General features: G+C 35.1%; 2 protein-coding genes across 3 annotated transcripts in view; one reads left to right on the top strand and one right to left on the bottom strand.

Moving 5' to 3' along the window:
* Positions 1 to 13,230, bottom strand: part of LOC149777752 (U3 small nucleolar ribonucleoprotein IMP3-like) — a 73,838-nt gene extending 60,608 nt beyond the window's left edge. The window contains exons 1-2 of the mRNA XM_089938802.1: positions 13,048 to 13,230; positions 10,042 to 10,149 (exon numbers count right to left, since the gene is read on the bottom strand). Of these exons, the coding sequence (XP_089794928.1) occupies positions 10,042 to 10,149; positions 13,048 to 13,184 (245 nt within the window). The 5' untranslated portion in view covers positions 13,185 to 13,230. The remainder of the gene's footprint in view (positions 1 to 10,041; positions 10,150 to 13,047) is intronic.
* A 6,505-nt stretch (positions 13,231 to 19,735) lies between these two features.
* Positions 19,736 to 20,130, top strand: part of LOC149777750 (uncharacterized) — a 155,183-nt gene continuing 154,788 nt past the window's right edge. For both annotated transcript variants that reach the window (XM_089938800.1, XM_089938799.1), the window contains exon 1: positions 19,736 to 19,955. In XM_089938800.1, the coding sequence (XP_089794926.1) occupies positions 19,892 to 19,955 (64 nt within the window). In that variant the 5' untranslated portion in view covers positions 19,736 to 19,891. The remainder of the gene's footprint in view (positions 19,956 to 20,130) is intronic.

Genomic DNA, 20,130 nt, shown 5'->3' with positions numbered 1-20,130 from the left:
ATAATCCCACAATTTACATGATACAGTAATCATCATTAGGATTGGTTGCTTTTTTCCAGTACATATATTGTGAATTCATCACATGCATCCGCCACCCCTCATCCATTCAGGTGTCCTACAGAGCTTGCTGGAATGACTGCATAAAAACCACTATAGGTTAACCAGTCAAAAATAAGAGACATATTTGTATGTATATGATGATGACCTGACTATATTTGCCATTATAGCAAATTATTTAAATTTCTAAAAAGTGTCTGACCTTCTCCGGTCACAGAATTTTGATCTTCAGTGGGGACATATCTATTTTACGAAAAATTAATATAATTTCTTGTGGACCAGTTTTCATGGATTTTCATGATTGCTTCAAAACACAAATGTTATAATCCAACAAAAGGTGATCTGACTTGAAATACTATAGTAGCTGCCATTGCATATACATGTACCTAATTTACCAAATTCAGTCACATGACAACAGCATAGCATTCATTATGTGTGCCTTGAATATGATGATTAACATGGTTTTTTCTTGGTTGTAACCTTCTCAAATTTCTTTTTTCAAGCTGTAGAGCAACGTTTCCTCTAAGCTACATATGTACATGGCCGCTCAGACATCCCTGTGCATCACAATCGACGAAGATCTCAAAAGTTTGCTCAAGTCACCGTAATGCTTGCACAATGCAGCACGCATAGCGTGCACATCTACCATTCACTTAAAGGGAACGCTGCTGTAGAGTACTTATTTTTAAACTGAACTTGCGAAAAAATTCCATAAATGATTTGATATCGTTCTATTCTGCCAAGCATACTTCAGACTCTGACTGAATACTCCATCATTTCTCAGTGATTTCCCCTTTTTACGATGCATCACTCTATCAGAATATATCTGAGATTAAAATTTGAAGAAAATCCATGAAGTGATATGACTGAGCACTAGCAAATGTAATAGCCTGTCAGACTGGTACTATTTAGTAATAGCCTGTCAGACTGGTACTGTTTACAATGGAGCTAAAGCATCTTCCAAAACAACATATGCCACCACCACCCTTCTCCCCCCGCCCCCCCGTTTATGTCAGGAAGCATACAGAGGCCTAGTTTTGTACTAGCTGAGATTTGAAATCTGGTTTTAGGAGCTGCCATGGTAGTTGACCGAACTTGTCTAAAGAATGAAGAGTAATTTAGATCAAATTTCTCACTTTCCGCTCAGATGATATTATTCTCTTTTATTTTTTTCTATATCTTTCTATCTTTTTCTCAACTTGCACATTTAATATAATGACCAATTTATAACAGCTTAATATGATATAAATACAGAAACTGAAGTAACATATACATATTTTCTTTTAAATGTTGGTTTTAAATTAGATGATAAAAAAATTGGATTAATTTCATACTGATAAATTTAAAGATGATTTTCCTTCTAATATTTTGTAAACTTTAAATTAGAAGGTGATCCCAACCAAACATTTCCTACATCTGCCTGTAATGAGTGCATACATGGGAAAGTGGAAGCTCTTGTTGACATAGGAGCTTTTGTTGGATTAAATGTACCCCATTCTTTCCGCCGATTTTTGCCCCTTGGTCGAGCCCAGACAAGATACATCAATCTATCAAACCTTTTTAGTCGATTGAAATGACAGCTCCAAACTGATACAATCCAGTTGTTGACTTTGGCTTTACAAGAGTAAAAGGCTTTTGTACACAGTGCAAAGATGCCGACTGTAATGCTAGGGTTATTTTGATAAATTTGCACATTCAATTGCAGTGTTTGCAAACAGATTTGGAAAAAGCTCTATAATTTATTCATGTCCGTGTTCCACAACTTTTTTCCACAAAAGAAGATGAGAAAGTTTTGTTATGAATCCTTAATGTTCTTTAATAGGTTATAGGTTGTGTACACAATTAATTTGTTATTTCTTTACAACAGAATTCCAAGGGTTAAATCATGCACAGCAGTGCACTGTGCATTTAGAATTATCAGCATGTAAATCCATTATCAAGTCCTTCATATAACAGTTATCAATTATCTTTATATATTCCGAATTCATATCTACATGAAATAAATATCAAGGCATAAGTATATGACCTCAAATCTAAGATCATATCTCAGACAACAGTTTAGTAATTTTGTACAAAACGTGATGAATGGAGTCTTAATATTTCATATACTTTATAAATAATTCTAAATTTTAATAAAGACTTTTTGATAATAATAATAATAATAATAATACTAATAGAAAAGTCTTTATTTTATGCAGGTTACAGGGCTAGTACAAAAACTAATCTCTAATGTAGCCCTCATTTATCCACATATGTAAAGGCACCTATATAAAATACAGTTTTTTTTACTCAGTCTGACCCCCAGTTTTGACACCAACAATAAAAGCATGTACGACACTAATCTATCAACACCTTTCTTCAGCATGTAGTACACTACATCTATCAACACCTTTATTCAGCATGTACTACACTACATCTATCAACACCTTTATTCAGCATGTACTACACTACATCTATCAACACCTTTATTCAGCATGTGCTACACTACATCAACACCTTTATTCAGCATGTACTACACTACATCTATCAACACCTTTATTCAGCATGTACTACACTACATCTATCAACACCTTTATTCAGCATGTGCTACACTACATCTACCAACACCTTTCTTCAGCATGTACTACACTACATCAACACCTTTATTCAGCATGTACTACACTTCATCTATCAACACCTTTATTCAGCATGTACTACACTTCATCTATCAACACCTTTATTCAGCAAGTACTACACTACATCAACACCTTTATTCAGCATGTACTACACTACATCTATCAACACCTTTATTCAGCATGTACTACACACTACATCTATCAACACCTTTATTCAGCATGTACTACATCTATCAACACCTTTATTCAGCATGTACTACATCTATCAACACCTTTATTCAGCATGTACTACACAATACATCTATCAACACCTTTATTCAGCATGTACTACATCTATCAACACCTTTATTCAGCATGTACTGCACTAATCTATCAACACCTTTATTCAGCATGTACTACACACTACATCTATCAACACCTTTATTCAGCATGTACTACACTACATCTATCAACACCTTTCTTCAGCATGTACTACACTACATCTATCAACACCTTTATTCAGCATGTACTACACTACATCTATCAACACCTTTATTCAGCATGTACTACACTACATCTATCAACACCTTTCTTCAGCATGTACTACACTACATCTATCAACACCTTTATTCAACATGTACTACACTTCATCTATCAACACCTTTATTCAGCATGTACTACATTACATCTATCAACACCTTTATTCCGCATGTAGGACACTAATCTATCAACACCTTTATTCAGCATGTAGTACACTAATCTATAAACAGCCTTTAGTCAGCATGTACTACACTACATCTATCAACACCCTTATTCAGCATGTACTATACTACATCGATCAACACCTTTATTCAGCATGTACTACACTACATCTATCAACACCTTTATTCAGCATGTACTACACTCAGAGGTCTCGCTAGGATTTTAAAACTAGGAGTCCAGGACTCCCATTTTGGTAAAAATTGGGGTCCCACCATCAAAAGTTGCAGTCTCTTCTTTCCTACAGAATCAACACAGACGTGAGTGCATCTATTTTTAGATGGAGAGGTTTTTGTAATGTTATCATTCGCTTTAATATAGCTTCAATGCAACAGTCCATTGACAGGATTGCAAAATTTATGGTTTATTTATTTGTCTACGTCCTTGTAGTAATTTTAGGCAATGGTTAAATAGTATCTGATTGCTGTTTTTTCCCATATTTTCGCAAATACATGTCAAGTCGGAAAACAGATTAGACCTTAAAGTGCATCTCACGAATCCCACAACATAGCATTGTCCTATACGTTTCTGACCTATATAATTTGCAGTTTAATGTTAAATCTTTAATAAAATAATACCTTGGCTTTGCTTTCAATGATTTGTATATTTTTTCTGAAAATATTTGCCCGATGATTTACGAAAACAGACAATCTAATAAACTGGTACATCCCAGACTTAATGAAGTCCACCATTATTTCCCATTATACCTACTCATTCACTTAGTTTCAAACTAATTTTATGATGAAATAGTGTACAATAGTCAGTTAATATATATCCAGATCACCGATTCTGATCTTAAAACACATGTATGTTTTATCATCAAATGATATCATGCAGGAAATTGATAGCTGCTACCTTACTCAGAAAAGGGTTAATGGTCAATCAGCTATCAAAACATGCTTGTGAATGGGGAAGAGTTTGTTTATCAACATAATTTATATCAAACCTAGGCCTAGTTATTGATCTATTGATGAATACATTTCACTACAACACTAGAACTAACTGGACTAAGGCGAGGGGCATTTTTTTAAAAAGTATGGTCAGTCAATGTACCTCTTAAATAGCTCTTGTTCGTCCATCAGAGTGATACTGAATTTTGTTAATCCAAGTAAGGACTTATTCCAAACACTAAGCTAGGCATCACACTTTATTACATGTAGCTAGTGAACTATCCGAACTATCAATTCTAGCAGCTTTAGCACTCTTATAAATCTCGTTACAATCTTCACAAGTTTGCCGTTTAACCCAAAACTACTTATCCAAATTTATGAATGGCATTTTGTCTAAGTCTCAGCATGTCTTGATTCTCATGCACTACTTATTCCGATACATTCGGAAATGAACACAATAATGAAAGCTAAAGTTGTTTATTTTATGTATTTTTATAAATGACCACATGTACATCTCTGGGTCTTTCTGACTCTGAATTCAATCACTGAAATATCAGTACATTTCCCCACCCGCCGCCAGTCAATGCCTTTGAACTTGCCGCCCAGCTACTGCATCATGTTCTTTTTGATGTACTCTTATAATGGCAACATGTAAGTACATCAAGGGGTCTTTCAGACACTGAATTATGTCATTGTAAATATCAGCACAGCTAATTGATCAACACATTTTCCCACAAAGCAGGTGGCTGAAGCAGGACTGGCAAGTCTTTGAATTTTGCCGCACACCTATTACATGCGTACAGAGGACTCCCGCCTCAGTGATTTTATTCATCCCAGATCAAAAACTGGCATCCCAATACGCGTAATTAAGCATTTCCGAGATCTCTGACACTAATCTATCAACACCTTTATTCAGCATGTACTTACACTACATCTATCAACACCTTTATTCAGCATGTACTACACTACATCTATCAACACCTTTATTCAGCATGTACTATATTAAATCTATCAACACCTTTATTCTGCATGTACTACACTAATCTATCAACACCTTTATTCAGCAAGTACATGCATCACATACTGCTATTACATAAATGCCCCCAATTTTATTGGGGCCCCGAGTGGCCGAGTGGTCTAAAGCGCTCTTTGTTACGGATCACTGCCATCTCACCTCTGTCTGCAGCAGTTCGAGTCTAAGATTCAGCCAATGTGGGCATGTGAGAAAGCTTGCCAGTAGCTTCTCGTGGGTCGGTGGTTCTTTCCGGGGTTTTCCGGGTTCTTCCTCCACCATTAATACTGGCCGCCATGTATAGCCTATCATGCTGAAAAATGGCGTTAAACCCCACAACAACAACAACAACCACCAATTTTATTCATCTATCAATCCTTTATATGTCATGTTATAACAAATAGGAAATGTTTATTTATATCATGTTATAACAACTTGGAAATAATTATTTATATATTTTTATAAGTTACTTTTTTCATAATATTCATAAGAATATGAGATTCAACATTAATTTCCTAACCTAGCCAATAAATGTGAGTTAGTGCGCTGCTCTCTAGCCAATAGCAGTGAGTTGGTACACTGCTCCCTAGCCAGAGTCAAAGAGTTAATACACTGACCTCAAGCCAATGGCAGTGAGTTAGTACACTGCTTTCTAGCCAATAGCAGTGAGTTGGTACAGTGCTCTCTAGCCAACAGCAGTTGAGTTGTACACTGCTCTTTAGCCAACAGCACTTAGTACACTGCTCTCGAGCCAATGGTAGTGAGTACACTGCTCTCCTGCCACTAGCAGTGAGTTGGTACACTGATCTAGCCAATGGCAGTGAGTTAGTACACTGCTCTCTAGCCCATGGCAGTTAGTACACTGTTCTCTAGCCAATGGCAGTTAGTACACTGATCACTAGCCAATGGCATTGAGTTAGTACACTGCTCTCTGGCCAATGGCATTGAGTTAGTACACTGCTCTCTCAGGTAACTGCTAGGCTGACTTTCTGGTCCAATGGAAATTTGGTGAGCTTGCCAAATTATAGCTGACCCAGTAGTATGTAATCATTGACTATTACCATTGCTCAGTAGTATGTAATCATTGACTATTACCATTGCTCAGTAGTATGTAATCATTGACTATTACCACTGCACAGTAGTATGTAATCATTGACTGTTACCACTGCACAGTAGTATGTAATCATTGACTATTACCATTGCTCAGTAGTATGTAATCATTGACTGTTACCACTGCACAGTAGTATGTAATCATTGACTATTACCACTGCACAGTAGTATGTAATCATTGACTATTACCACTGCACAGTAGTATGTAATCATTGACTATTACCATTGCACAGTAGTATGTAATCATTGACTATTACCATTGCACAGTAGTATGTAATCATTGACTGTTACCATTGCACAGTAGTATGTAATCATTGACTATTACCACTGCACAGCAGTATGTAATCATTGACTGTTACCATTGCACAGGAGTATGTAATCATTGACTATTACCACTGCACAGTAGTATGTAATCATTGACTATTACCAATGCACAGTAGTATGTAATCACTGACTATTACCATTGCACAGTAGTATGTAATCATTGACTATTACCATTGCACAGTAGTATGTAATCATTGACTATTACCACTGCACAGTAGTATGTAATCATTGACTATTACCATTGCACAGTAGTATGTAATCATTGACTATTACCATTGCACAGTAGTATGTAATCATTGACTGTTACCATTGCACAGTAGTATGTAATCATTGACTATTACCATTGCACAGTAGTATGTAATCATTGACTATTACCATTGCACAGTAGTATGTAATCATTGACTATTACCACTGCACAGTAGTATGTAATCATTGACTCTTACCACTGCACAGTAGTATGTAATCATTGACTGTTACCATTGCACAGTAGTATGTAATCATTGACTGTTACCATTGCACAGTAGTATGTAATCATTGACTATTACCACTGCACAGTAGTATGTAATCATTGACTATTACCACTGCACAGTAGTATGTAATCATTGACTGTTACCACTGCACAGTAGTATGTAATCATTGACTGTTACCACTGCACAGTAGTATGTAATCATTGACTGTTACCATTGCACAGTAGTATGTAATCATTGACTGTTACCATTGCACAGTAGTATGTAATCATTGACTATTACCACTGCACAGTAGTATGTAATCATTGACTGTTACCATTGCACAGTAGTATGTAATCATTGACTATTACCATTGCACAGTAGTATGTAATCATTGACTATTACCATTGCACAGTAGTATGTAATCATTGACTGTTACCATTGCACAGTAGTATGTAATCATTGACTATTACCACTGCACAGTAGTATGTAATCATTGACTATTGCCATTGCACAGTAGTATGTAATCATTGACTATTACCATTGCACAGTAGTATGTAATCATTGACTATTACCACTGCACAGTAGTATGTAATCATTGACTATTACCACTGCACAGTAGTATGTAATCATTGACTGTTACCATTGCACAGTAGTATGTAATCATTGACTGTTACCATTGCACAGTAGTATGTAATCATTGACTATTACCACTGCACAGTACAGTAATACCTCATGCATTCGCGTTTCTGGATTCGCGAATTCACGGATTCGCTAAATTTTCATTGGTACCCCCTACGTACATGTTTTCTTTATTTTATTGAACTGTACCTTCGTTATATGACTTCTGTGACATATGAAGCTTACCTAGTTTACCTTCCTGACAATGACAAAGAAAACGTCAGTCATTAAGTTTACAGTCCCATTCGTTACTTGGTTTTACCTTACTGTGAGTGCAAAGGAAAACAGCAGCCAATGAATTAGTACAGGGGTAATTATAGTATACATGTACCGTACCGTAAATGTGCTAGTGTGGCAAATACCCATTAGGCGATACTGTACTCTATTTTTACGTCAACCATTTATTTCTCTATTTAAGGGTAATGTATTAAGCTAACTTTTAAATGAAATTAAAGTGCTTTGGGAGCATGATTTGGGTCATATTTAGGGTTTAAACCCTAGAAATAAGCATTTATTAGCATTTTTAGTGACTTGTACCAAACATTCGCAATTCCTCCTGATCCACGACTGGTTCTGGAACCTAACCTCGCGAATGTTCGAGGTATTACTGTAGTATGTAATCATTGACTATTACCACTGCACAGTAGTATGTAATCATTGACTGTTACCATTGCACAGTAGTATGTAATCATTGACTGTTACCATTGCACAGTAGTATGTAATCATTGACTGTTACCATTGCACAGTAGTATGTAATTATTGACTGTTACATACATTTACCATTGCACAGTAGTATGTAATCATTGACTGTTACATATATTTACCCTTGCACATTAGTATGTAATCATTGACTGTTACATATATACATTACCATTGCCCAGTATATTACAAGGCCTACTGGCATACTGTAGTTAAATGGATAATTTGTAATCATCAGCTGGTATTTACAACTGCAAAGGAGACAACCACAACAAAACCTAGACCTGGCTCTTGGTCCATCATGGGCAATTTACAAAATTCATTATGAAAAAACAAAATTTTCATTCTTTTGTATAAATTATTTAAAACAGATTATAGGGCAGCATAAGAAAACTTATTCATACTGGATGGTGCAAAGTTTTGCCTGGCCTTTAACACTTCTAGGGTTCCAGAGCCTTAGAAGCAATACATTTTGCCATCTTGTTTTTGGGGTCAGCCTGGAGAATATATCGAGCCAAAACAGCTGTTAATTTGGCAAACTGTTTTGGGAAAATATTGCAAACAATTAAATATAAAACATAGTTTAATAATACATGTAGTGAACATGGTTGTAGTGAACAACAAAATTCAAAGAGTCCAAAAAATTGGCAATTCCATATATGTGTAGTATGCAATCAATAGTGATTGTTTTTTTCTATATGCCAGGCTAATTTATTACTATATGCAATCAATGGTGATACGTTTTTTTCTATATGCCAGGCTAATTTATTATTATATGCAATGAATGGCAATATTTATTTAATGCCAGCCAATTTTTTGCTATATGCAATCAATGGTTATATTTTTTAATGCCAGAATTTTCCTGTGTGGTATGAAATCAGTTGTGATATGCTTTTTAATGCCAGCCAATTTATTGCTATATGAAATAAACTGTAATATTTTTTAATGCCTGGCTATTCTTGTGTGGTATGAAATCAACAGTGATACTTTGTTAATGCCAGGCTATTCTTGTGTGGTATGAAGTCAATGGTGATATTTTTTTTAATGCCAGGCTATTCCTGTGTGGTATGAAATCAATGGTGATATTTTGTTTAATGCCAGGCTATTCCTGTGTGGTATGAAATCAATGGTGATATTTTGTTTAATGACTGGCTATTCCTGTGTGATATGAAATCAATGGTGATATTTTGTTTAATGCCAGGCTATTCCTGTGTGGTATGAAATCAATGGTGATATTTTTTTAATGCCTGGCTATTCCTGTGTGGTATAAAATCAACAGTGGTATTTTATAATGGCAGGCTATCCCCATTTGGTATGATATCAATGTTTTTTAACAACTTGTATCTTAACTTCTTTCACCACAATAAATTGTTGCAAGGTTTATGTATTTGTAACAAAGGATACAGTATTCGTAAAAGTGAATAAAATTTACAAGATTATTTTTTATTGATAACAAGAACTTTACTTACAACTTTTCCAACAACTGCGCTGTGGCTTCAGTTCTAAACGGATCCTTGACATCAAGTTCCTTGATCTTCCGTGCAAGTTCTCGAATGTGGCGTGACAATTTGTTGTACCTGTTCAATCATAAAACAAGTGCTTTGAATTTCTTTTCTTTTTTAACATCTTAAGCTGAAAAGAAAAACAAGCTATTGAGGTTTACACTGGTCATTTAAAGACATAGCCAGTGTCAAATGTCAAAGCTAGGTCAGACAAATTTAAAACTTAAACTTGCTGGGCTAACTAAAAAAGAATCTGGCAAAACAGCTTGAGTTCAATAGTTTAGTGAAGTCATTGTTATATTAAACTGAATGGCATTGCCATTTTCTTTTTTATAAGTTGCTCGTGCTTATTCCCTTTCCAGCAGTATTCAACTAATTACATTTTGTAAAGTTGCACAGCAGGTTGTTATATTATTTAGTAATCCATTGGGCTACCTGAATTCAACATCTGGTAGCCCAACACTTGCATTCTGGTAGCCAGTCACTACAAGAGCTACCTACTGTCAACACATCAAATCCAGATCTTTTGACATATTGTAAAGAGCTACCTAACTGTCAACACAGCAAATCCAGATCTTTTGACATATTGTAAATAGCTACCTAACTGTCAACACAGCAAATCCAGATCTTTTGACATACTGTAAAGAGCTATCTAACTGTCAACACAGCAAATCATTTTCCCACAGTACCACTCAACATGGCCCTGATGACGCTGATTAATATGCAAAAACAACGCCCTGAATGAAATACTACCTTGTCAATGGCCAACTGAAAATACGTTATAAATAAATATAGGACATCATTTTCTTTTAACCAATGAGAGGACAGTAATCCATTCAGCACTTTGTTCTTGCATATTAAGCGGGCACTATCAGGGCCATGTCAAGTGGTACCATGGGAAAATAATTTGGCATTCCTTAAAGGTATGATATTAAGTCAAACTTTTGATAGGGATACACAGTCAAATGCCTGAGCTAAATATCGCTACCAAATTTATTAAGCAACACAAAGCTTAGCCTGAAATATTAGTGTTTATTCTTAACTAGGTCATGTGATAAAGGAGAGCAGTGTCCTCCCTTGTAGTTATTATATAGTACATGTATGACAGGTCAATTTTAAGCAACGACACGAGCCCTTGTGGCACTAACAACATAATTTTTTTGTGTGGCATCTTACATTGTAGAACAACCCAGTGGAAGTAAGAGGGTCCAGTTAGTCTTAAAATGTAAGACATAGCACATGTTGGTTTTGTTTTATTACTATGTCTTATTATCCAAATAATGGCCTTTTATAGCGTGTTCTGATGTCGTTGACATGGGAACGAGTAGTCAAAGTTTCAGGAATATCTCACACATTTGGCAGCATATATCAACACTCCTCCACTAATTTATGTGTAATTAATATACTTACTGTGCTGTCTTTATCCTGGCGGAATGAAAATATGACACTAGCAAATGTACGCATTTTCATGTTTCGGTGGCACACATTTGAATTTGTTGCAATGCGATGGTAGTTGAGGTATGCCTAAGTAGGTTCATGTGGAGGATATGTTTCTTGAATGAAACAAAACATTGCTTTACAGTTCCAATAGGCATAATATATTATTATTTGTTTTGTTAAAGAATATTTTAACTTAACCCCGATTTCAGCATTCACAGCTTTCATTGCTTTCCAGTCAAAGAAATGTAGGCCAACAAACTTGAAAACAGATCCATTTCTTTTGTGAGAATTTGAATTTATTAGAGAAAAAAATCAGAGTAAGTAAAGTCTGACTAAAACATTATGACTTTATTTTGTAGAAAAGCGCCGTTATTTTAGTTGCCAGTTTTGTGAGATATTCCTGAAAAATTTACTTTCGTTACGATGTTAGTCAACATCAAAAGACACTACACAGCGCTGTTATTTACGCAGTAAGACCCTGGCATCCAAAACATAAATATCAGCATCAAGGACTTAGATGTTGGACTAGTCATACATGTAAGACATAGCACATTTTGATTTTGTTGAGGTGCTATGTCTTACTGTCCAAATAACGGCCTTGTATAGTGTGTTCCGATGTCATTGACATCGGAATTAGTAATCAAAGTTTCAGGAACATCTCACACATTTGGTAGCCTATATCGACATTTTTCCACTAATTCATGTGTAATTAATATACTTACTGTGCTGTCTTTATCCTGGTGGAATGAAAATATGACACTAGCAAATGGAGGCATTTTCACGTTCCGTTGACATACATTTGAATTTGTTGCAATGCGACAGTAGTCGAGGTATGCCGAAGTAAGTTTAGGCAGGTTGATGTTTAGGATATGTTTCTTGAACGAAACGAAATGTTGCTTACAGTTCAAATAGACATAAAATATTTTTTATTCGTGTCGTTAAAAAGTAATGTTTCAACTTTATCCGATTTCGGCATTCTCGGCTTTCATTGCTTTCCAGCCCAATGAAAAGTAGGCCAAAGAATCTTGAAAACGGGCCCATTTCTTTTGTGAGAATTTGAATTTATTAGAGAAAAGGCATCATAGTAAGTAAAGTCTGACTAAAATAATATAACTTTACTTTGTAGAAAAGCGTCATTATTTTAGTTGTCAGTTGTGTGAAATATTCCTGAAAATTTTACTTTCGTAACGATGTTAGTTGACGTCCAAAACACACTACACAGCGCCATTAGTTAGGCTGTAAGACCCTGACGCCCACAACATAACTATCAGCGTCGGGTCTTACAGGTAGGACTATTGTAGGACTACCCCCAGAACAACAATATCGGGTGATGTGTCTTACGTCCTAGGACTAGAGGTCAATTTGCTCGAGCTCAAGCGGCAATTATGTTTTAACTTTTGTGTACAATAAAATAAATCTTATCGATTCAACTCAACAGTAATATGCTCTGTAGTCTGTTTCCCAACAGGGTACTGTAATCGAATGCATGTAAATCTCCGAAAATGAGTAACGTGCCCTTATTCAAACTCTTACTTTGTGTAGTCTTCTCTTCTTTGTATATAATATTTTTTCATAACCTTCAGCTCGTGTAGATTATTATCAACTTCCCATGATATAAAATCAACCTTCTTAAGAAGCTTCTTTTCATGATATCTTAGTTTTCGCACCATTCTACAAACGCGTGCGTCTACACTTCACGACAAAAACATTTGAAGTCAACCGAATGATCAAACCATCCTGGTTATTTGGATGTGTAAATTGGAATATACCTTGCGTTAAGCGTTTAGAAACACTTTGATAACGCTACTAATAACGGTACTAATATCTCATAATAAATCGAAGTCCAGAAGGAAATGGCAGTGTAGAGGATGTCAGGATCATCAACACCAAAGTTTGGAGCTAGATAACTATCACGTATACTTGTTTTTGCTTGCATTTCATATAAATCGATTTTAGATCCTTGGCAAATAAAGAAATTTTTACAAATGCAGACATTATTACCTGAAATCGAATTTATTGTTTTTGTTTAAAACTTAACATATATATTGTTTAACTGCATATTTATTATTATTTTTTTTGCATATTTTAACAACGGTTTTGTTGTTAATCCAAACATATGAACTAATTGTATCCTTCCCATGTAGATGTTTTGTCGTGCATATTTAAACAGTTTTAAAAAAAAAAGAATTTTCATGTAATAGCATAGTATAGATGCGGATCTTAGCAGTCATCAAAGCTTGTAGAATTTTCTCAGACGTACTGTAGGACACTTCCAAGACACAGACAGATGCTTGTTTCAATCCATAATTTAGACTTTGCAACTCCTACATTTACACCCCCACCCTCATCCCACCCACCCTACATACACATCCACACACTCACACACGTACACAATGATTATACCGGGTAGTGTTTAGCCATGTTTATGGGTAAATATACGATACCAGTATGTCCCCAATTAATAAAACAACTGACACATTTTTTTTAAATGCTATTAGATATTAAATTACTTCATTTATTACATATGTTGTCTTCTTAGATCATATTTTTTTGCGTTACCATTTCAAAGGTGATTCCCAGCTTCAGGTTTATATCTACTTAACGAATCTACGTGTATTTTTTTTTAAATTACAAAATATGAAGATTACAATAATTTAAAAACGTTCTCCTTGTTTTCTTTTCTCTTCTTTATTCCTTTTCTTACCTTTTATCGGAAGAAGGGGGACTACAAAAAAGAGACACATAAATTTACACTAATATTTTTTTTAAAAAACCATTACCATCAACTACGTCACATATTATGTATATCCCAATAATTTCAACGCTCCTATGTGTGCGCTAGTATGGGGTGGGGGCAGAGAGACATAGGGGTGGGGGTGGGGTCATATGCTATTGATGGAGGAGTGTTTGAGGCGATGAATTTACTCTGAATAACCATATAATCTTGCCAAGATGATATTGTAAAAATTACTCGTATCCTACCTGGAGATTAAACCAAATAAGATATAAAAATACAATATAATTTAGATTAATATTATCAAGAAAGAAAGACACTCCTTTGCTACTTGGATGAAATCGCTTGAGAATTATGACAAAGTATGCTTTTGCTTTTACTCCAACCCACTTGTTTGGAGATACGACAGCACCAAAATAAAATATAAAATAAAAAATAACAAATTATATTGACAACATTAAGATAGAAACTTTTTTTTATAAAGAAAAGCATCATTATCGCTGCAACACGATTGGGCCATTACTAGATTCACATTTTGCAAACAAGGTAAGTGATAGCACAAAAGCTACATTTTCATGAATCCAACGGTTTTCGGACAGAAGTCTTGCGAACAACAAATGTCTAATATGGTATTCCAAAGCGTACATTAAGGTTATTAAGAAAGTTCGAATGATACAGACGTAGCACATAGGAATACACAATAACTTGGAGAAAGAAAACAATTACAATCAAAGCATTGATTCTACAAACTACGGTACAATATACAGAAAAAATATTACGATATGCAAATACAAATGACGACATGAGTTCCACTTACGGGTATTTTGACGGTAAACAGAAATAATGATGTCATAAAGAAAATATTTAAAAAGACATATTTATACAAATAAAATGGTTAAATATATTCAAAATATTTTTATTTAAATAAATACAAACAAATTATCACTTCGATACTTAATGCACGAAACACGTGAGAAAATAAACTTTATAGCAGCCTTTGATACGCAATGAATAATTAAGTAGGACGATTAAGCACGACTTAAAATCATAGAAGAGAGACCTAGAGATTACTTTGAGGATCAGTTAAATGATTATAAGTTTTAAAAATAAGGAGTTTTGCATACAATTTGCAATAGCAATTACGCATATCTGTAGAAAACTATCGGTAAAACGTTGTCTAAAGATATATACCCAGAAAGGAAAGCAATATATTTAATTGTGGGAAGGCAATATAATTACTTGGAGACAAAGTATTGTTTTTAATTCGGGGATAATTAATGTATTTAATTGAGGGTATGTAAAATGTTTAATGGAGGGGACAATATATTTCATTGTGGAAAAGCAATATATATTTCATTGTGGAAAATCAAGATATTTAATTGTGGAAAAGAAATATATTTAATGGGGGGGGGGGGGACAAGAATATTAAATTGTGGGAAAGCAATATATGTAATTGGAGTAAAGTAATGTATATAATTGGGGGAACAATATATTTAATTGTGATGACACTGATATAATTTAACGGTTATTTGACGTTTCACCAAATTTAGACAGGAAATAGAGGATAGAGTTGTTGTTGTTGTTGTAGGGATTAACGCCATTTTTCAGCACACGATAGGCTATACATAGCGGCCAGTATTAATGGTGGAGGAAGAACCCGAGAATACCCCGGAAAGAACCACCTACCCTCGAGAAGCTACTGGCAAGCTTTCTCACATACCCACATTGGCCGAATCCGAGACTCGAACCTACGCAAAGGTAAGATGGCAGAGATCCGTAACGGAGAGCGCTTTAGACCACTCGGCCACTCGGGGCCCCCAGAGGATAGAGTAAAAAAAGGATGGTTGTCAAGCTTGAATAGCTCATATTGCACATCAACAGATTTATATAAGTTCATTCATAGATTTATCTGAATATAAGCTCATTCATAGATTTATCTCAATATAAGCTAATTCATAGATTTATCCAAATGCAGTTAGGATAAAAACGTCTGCATTAATGTCAAACATAAGAATAATAAATTTGATACATGCTGTAGAATCAATTTTAAATACTGAAATAAGATCATCAGAGACAGTGAAAATAAAATCTGGATGGATACAATCGTTTGTTTAGACGATGTCCGTGAAAAATAGAAAACATAAAAAGAAGTGAATTTTACATGCATTTTCGCATAATACTCTCTTCATTATATGGTATTCTCGATTTTATAAGAATTTTTTATTATTTTATTTTAGGTCATAATGCTTGCGCGTATTTTGGGTGACTACATGTCAACGTATTCTGTGCTCGATCCTAAAATAGTATATCACCTCTCTGAAATCGGTTTATTTCAATGTAATTTAACATAGTGACATTATTATTATGTGTAAGTTTCAGACCAGTATTCGCTCCACCATCTTCGCTAGCCAAAGTTCCGATATGATAACCCTTACTACTGTAGATAGGGTTATCATATCGGAACTTTGGCTAGCGAAGATGTCGCTCCACCATTTCGTTATAGTTCGATATCAATTTTTTACTTTTTTATTATACCCCAAACATAAACAGGAATTACTATGTCCCTCCGGCCGTCCTTCTGTCCTCCATCCGGCACTCAGCCTTGTTAGTGCAACTAGTTCTGCGGTTTTTCGTGGATTGCCGTATTAGTAGTCAATACTATTGTCATCACCAGTTTGTACAGAATTTAATTATTAAAGTAATCAATTAAGTAATTAATTACTTGAAATATAACATTGTCATTGTGATCAGTTCCTGCAAAAAAGTAACCAGTAATTATAATTGATTATAAATTCTGGAAAAGTAATGCAAAGTTAAAAATACGTTTAAATTACAGTTACTATTTGTCATTCTTACAATTACCAACATACAATATAACAGCACGATTGAAATAGCGGAAATAAAAAAAAGAGGACAGAAGGAAAACTGTTCACAAATTGTGTGCAATTAGTTCTACAATATTGTAATCAATGTGTTACGTTGAATTCTTAATGCGAATAACATTGTTCTGCGCAAAATATGACTAATCAAATGAGAACTGCGAGCTGTGATGGAATGAAGAGAAGCAATGTTATTGTACTCCAATTACCATGATAAAAGTTAAAAGTAATTGTAATTTAAAGGTAAAAGTAATTTTAATTCATGACCTTTACAACACAAATCTATACAACACTACGCATACCAATTAATTGCTTTCTTACCGCAATTTGTTCTTGGGGCTATTGCACTGTTTATTCCGCATCTGAATGGTGCCAATGCAGCTTGTCTTACAGAATATAACGGATCCTTGGGAAACTTAAAATATAGTATGGTTATTATCTAAATATGAGAAAAATCCTTGTGCTCATGTGATTTCTTTTAAAGAGTTATTGCCTTTTTGGACTCAAATACGCCAACCTTCTGGATTGGATTGAGTGGATTGTTGTGAAGCTTACACCGTATTATGGTCATCGTTAGAAGAAATGTATATCGGCTGATTATTGTAGTCTGTTTTTGGAAGAGTTATGCCTAGTGTTTTGACTATAGACTAATCATCATCAGTAGTGGTCGTAGGCGGTAGAGGAGGTGATATATTTGTGTGAGCAAATTGCTAATTATTTCTCAGTTTTAGTGTTATTGTTCCTATACGAGTGGGTTGGTGTAAAGTATTACAACTCACTATAATGTTGGATTTATTGGATTACTTACTTGATTGTTGTCGTATCTGCCGACGAATAGGCTCAATACTCGCTAGAACTTTCGATACATTTTATATTTAAGTGTTTAAGTGGTCCCCCGTCTCCCACCACACGATTGGGTTAGATCAAACGCTACAATGCTAACACTCATTTTTACTACAGCACCACTCATCGCCTCCCCCCCCCCCCACAACTGATTAACAAAACAAAATAATAAAAAAAAAACAAAAAAACAACAACAACAACAGCAACAAAACAAAACAAAAACAAAAAAACTCAAAGTCTGTAAGAAGCAACACTATCCCTGTATTCATTTACTAATAACAAGCTACACCGGTCCCTTTATATTTATAGATAAGTGTTTCGCTCAGCATTGCGACCTGTGGATGGGTTAAGATATATAAACAAAAAACAAACGTCTGCTGATCATCCCAATCATATCCCGGTTTGGAAGACGCCATCTTAAACGGTGCAGAAGGAGTTGTGTGACGTTACTCACGAACGCAAACGCACGCAAGCATGTCTGGACAAACAGGATAACACAAACCTGACATGTTCTTTTAGGAAGAATATGAATGAAAAATGGCCTCCCCCCCCCAAACAATACAGTAATTAGTCCTAGTGTATACACGTTTTTTCCCGCAACAAATGTGCCGGGAAAGTGCAATATGGCACAAAAGAAAATCACGGGTGAAAATGAAGAAAATTACTAGTATATTTAAAGTGTTACAAAAATTTGTGCAAGAAAATGACGGAAAATATTATCTATTGTATGCTACTTTTCCAAAGTTACGCTGGACGTTTTTTTTTTAAACATAGAAAACGGACTCAGGCTAAGCATTACAGTTACGGATATACAGAAAAAAGCGAGGATTTTTCACAACCAAAATCGACATGTTAAACTGAGCATTTCTTCAAAATTTCAGCAGCTGCATCCGTGACAACTTTGTTGATTGAGCGTTTGACTCGTATGGCAGGCCCAATACCAACCCAGGCCAGCACGGGTAGGATGCCTCGGTGAATCCATATGAAAGATGCTTGGCTCCCATCCCCCCCTCCCATATAATGTAAAGTACCCCCCCCCCCCGCCCAATACGGTTAGAAATCAGTGTGTGTGCAAAATCTATGTGGCAACCCTGTTGTCAGATACAATGGAAAATGAATGAAAAGTAATGAAGAAATGATTTGGTTTATTTTGTTGCAATACTATTTGCTTATTCATTAATGGAACTGTACATTTATATAGCTCACATTCCATCATCATCTGTTGTTTTTTTGTTTTTTATTTTAATTCAACACACGCATTCAAAAGTCTCTTTTCAATACACTTCTCACATTGTGTTGCGACAAGAGCTATTTTAAAACCGTATTCACTTACTACAGTATTATGTTATCACTGTCTAACTTGCTATTGGATGTGAATAAAGGTTAGACAATGGGCATACACACACAAGGTACGAGATAGCAGATTCGGCATGTTACCAGTCGTGTGCCGACCTTGTAAGCAGTCAAGCGTACCGTTACTTACACATTTTAAGCGCGCGCTATCCACTCCAGTGTTGTGATTTATCAGTTCTTGTCACGACTCTAATATTGAATATTGCTCCGCGAAAACATAGTTCCTTACACTATTAAGTTTAACGTAAAAATACAGAATTGCACGAAACAGATTTTGTTTTATTTGACATTCTTATATATTTCTGGACCAAAATATTAACGATCTTAATGTATTTTTCAGAATTTATTTTAATAAATCCTTACAGCAATGCGCATGAATATTTGTGAATCAGTTGAGTCGGCACGAGCTAAGTTTAGTTAGGGTATATGGGTCGTGATGCTTTGTAAATGAGTAACTGAGATTGGAGGCCGAAGGAATTTATGTGTATTCACTCGTTTAAAACAGGAAAAATGGGAGTATTGGAATTAATAATTGCCTGATAATTGTTGGATTATATGATTCGCCGTTATGCATTGTTATTCGGGGATTTTAACTTTGATTTTGTTGCTGGTTGAAGTCCCAAGCAGTCAAGGTATGTACATGAGGTCTCAAAGCATGTTGTCCCAAGTGTTTAAAAGTTTTAAACAACTTGATAAAGTTTTCGTACACTCATTATTTTACTGCGGATGATCGCATTTATTGTAAGAAGTGGGTTCAAATCGAGATCATGGCTAATTTTGTAAGTCTAACCTTTGCAACTTGTCTTG

Source organism: Sinohyriopsis cumingii, chromosome 17, assembly GCF_028554795.1.
Source record: "Sinohyriopsis cumingii isolate HCF-2022 chromosome 17, ASM2855479v2, whole genome shotgun sequence".
NCBI classification, from domain to species: Eukaryota; Metazoa; Mollusca; class Bivalvia; order Unionida; family Unionidae; genus Sinohyriopsis; species Sinohyriopsis cumingii.
The sequence above is the reverse complement of the archived record's forward strand: the minus strand, read 5'-3'. Positions and strand labels throughout refer to the sequence as shown.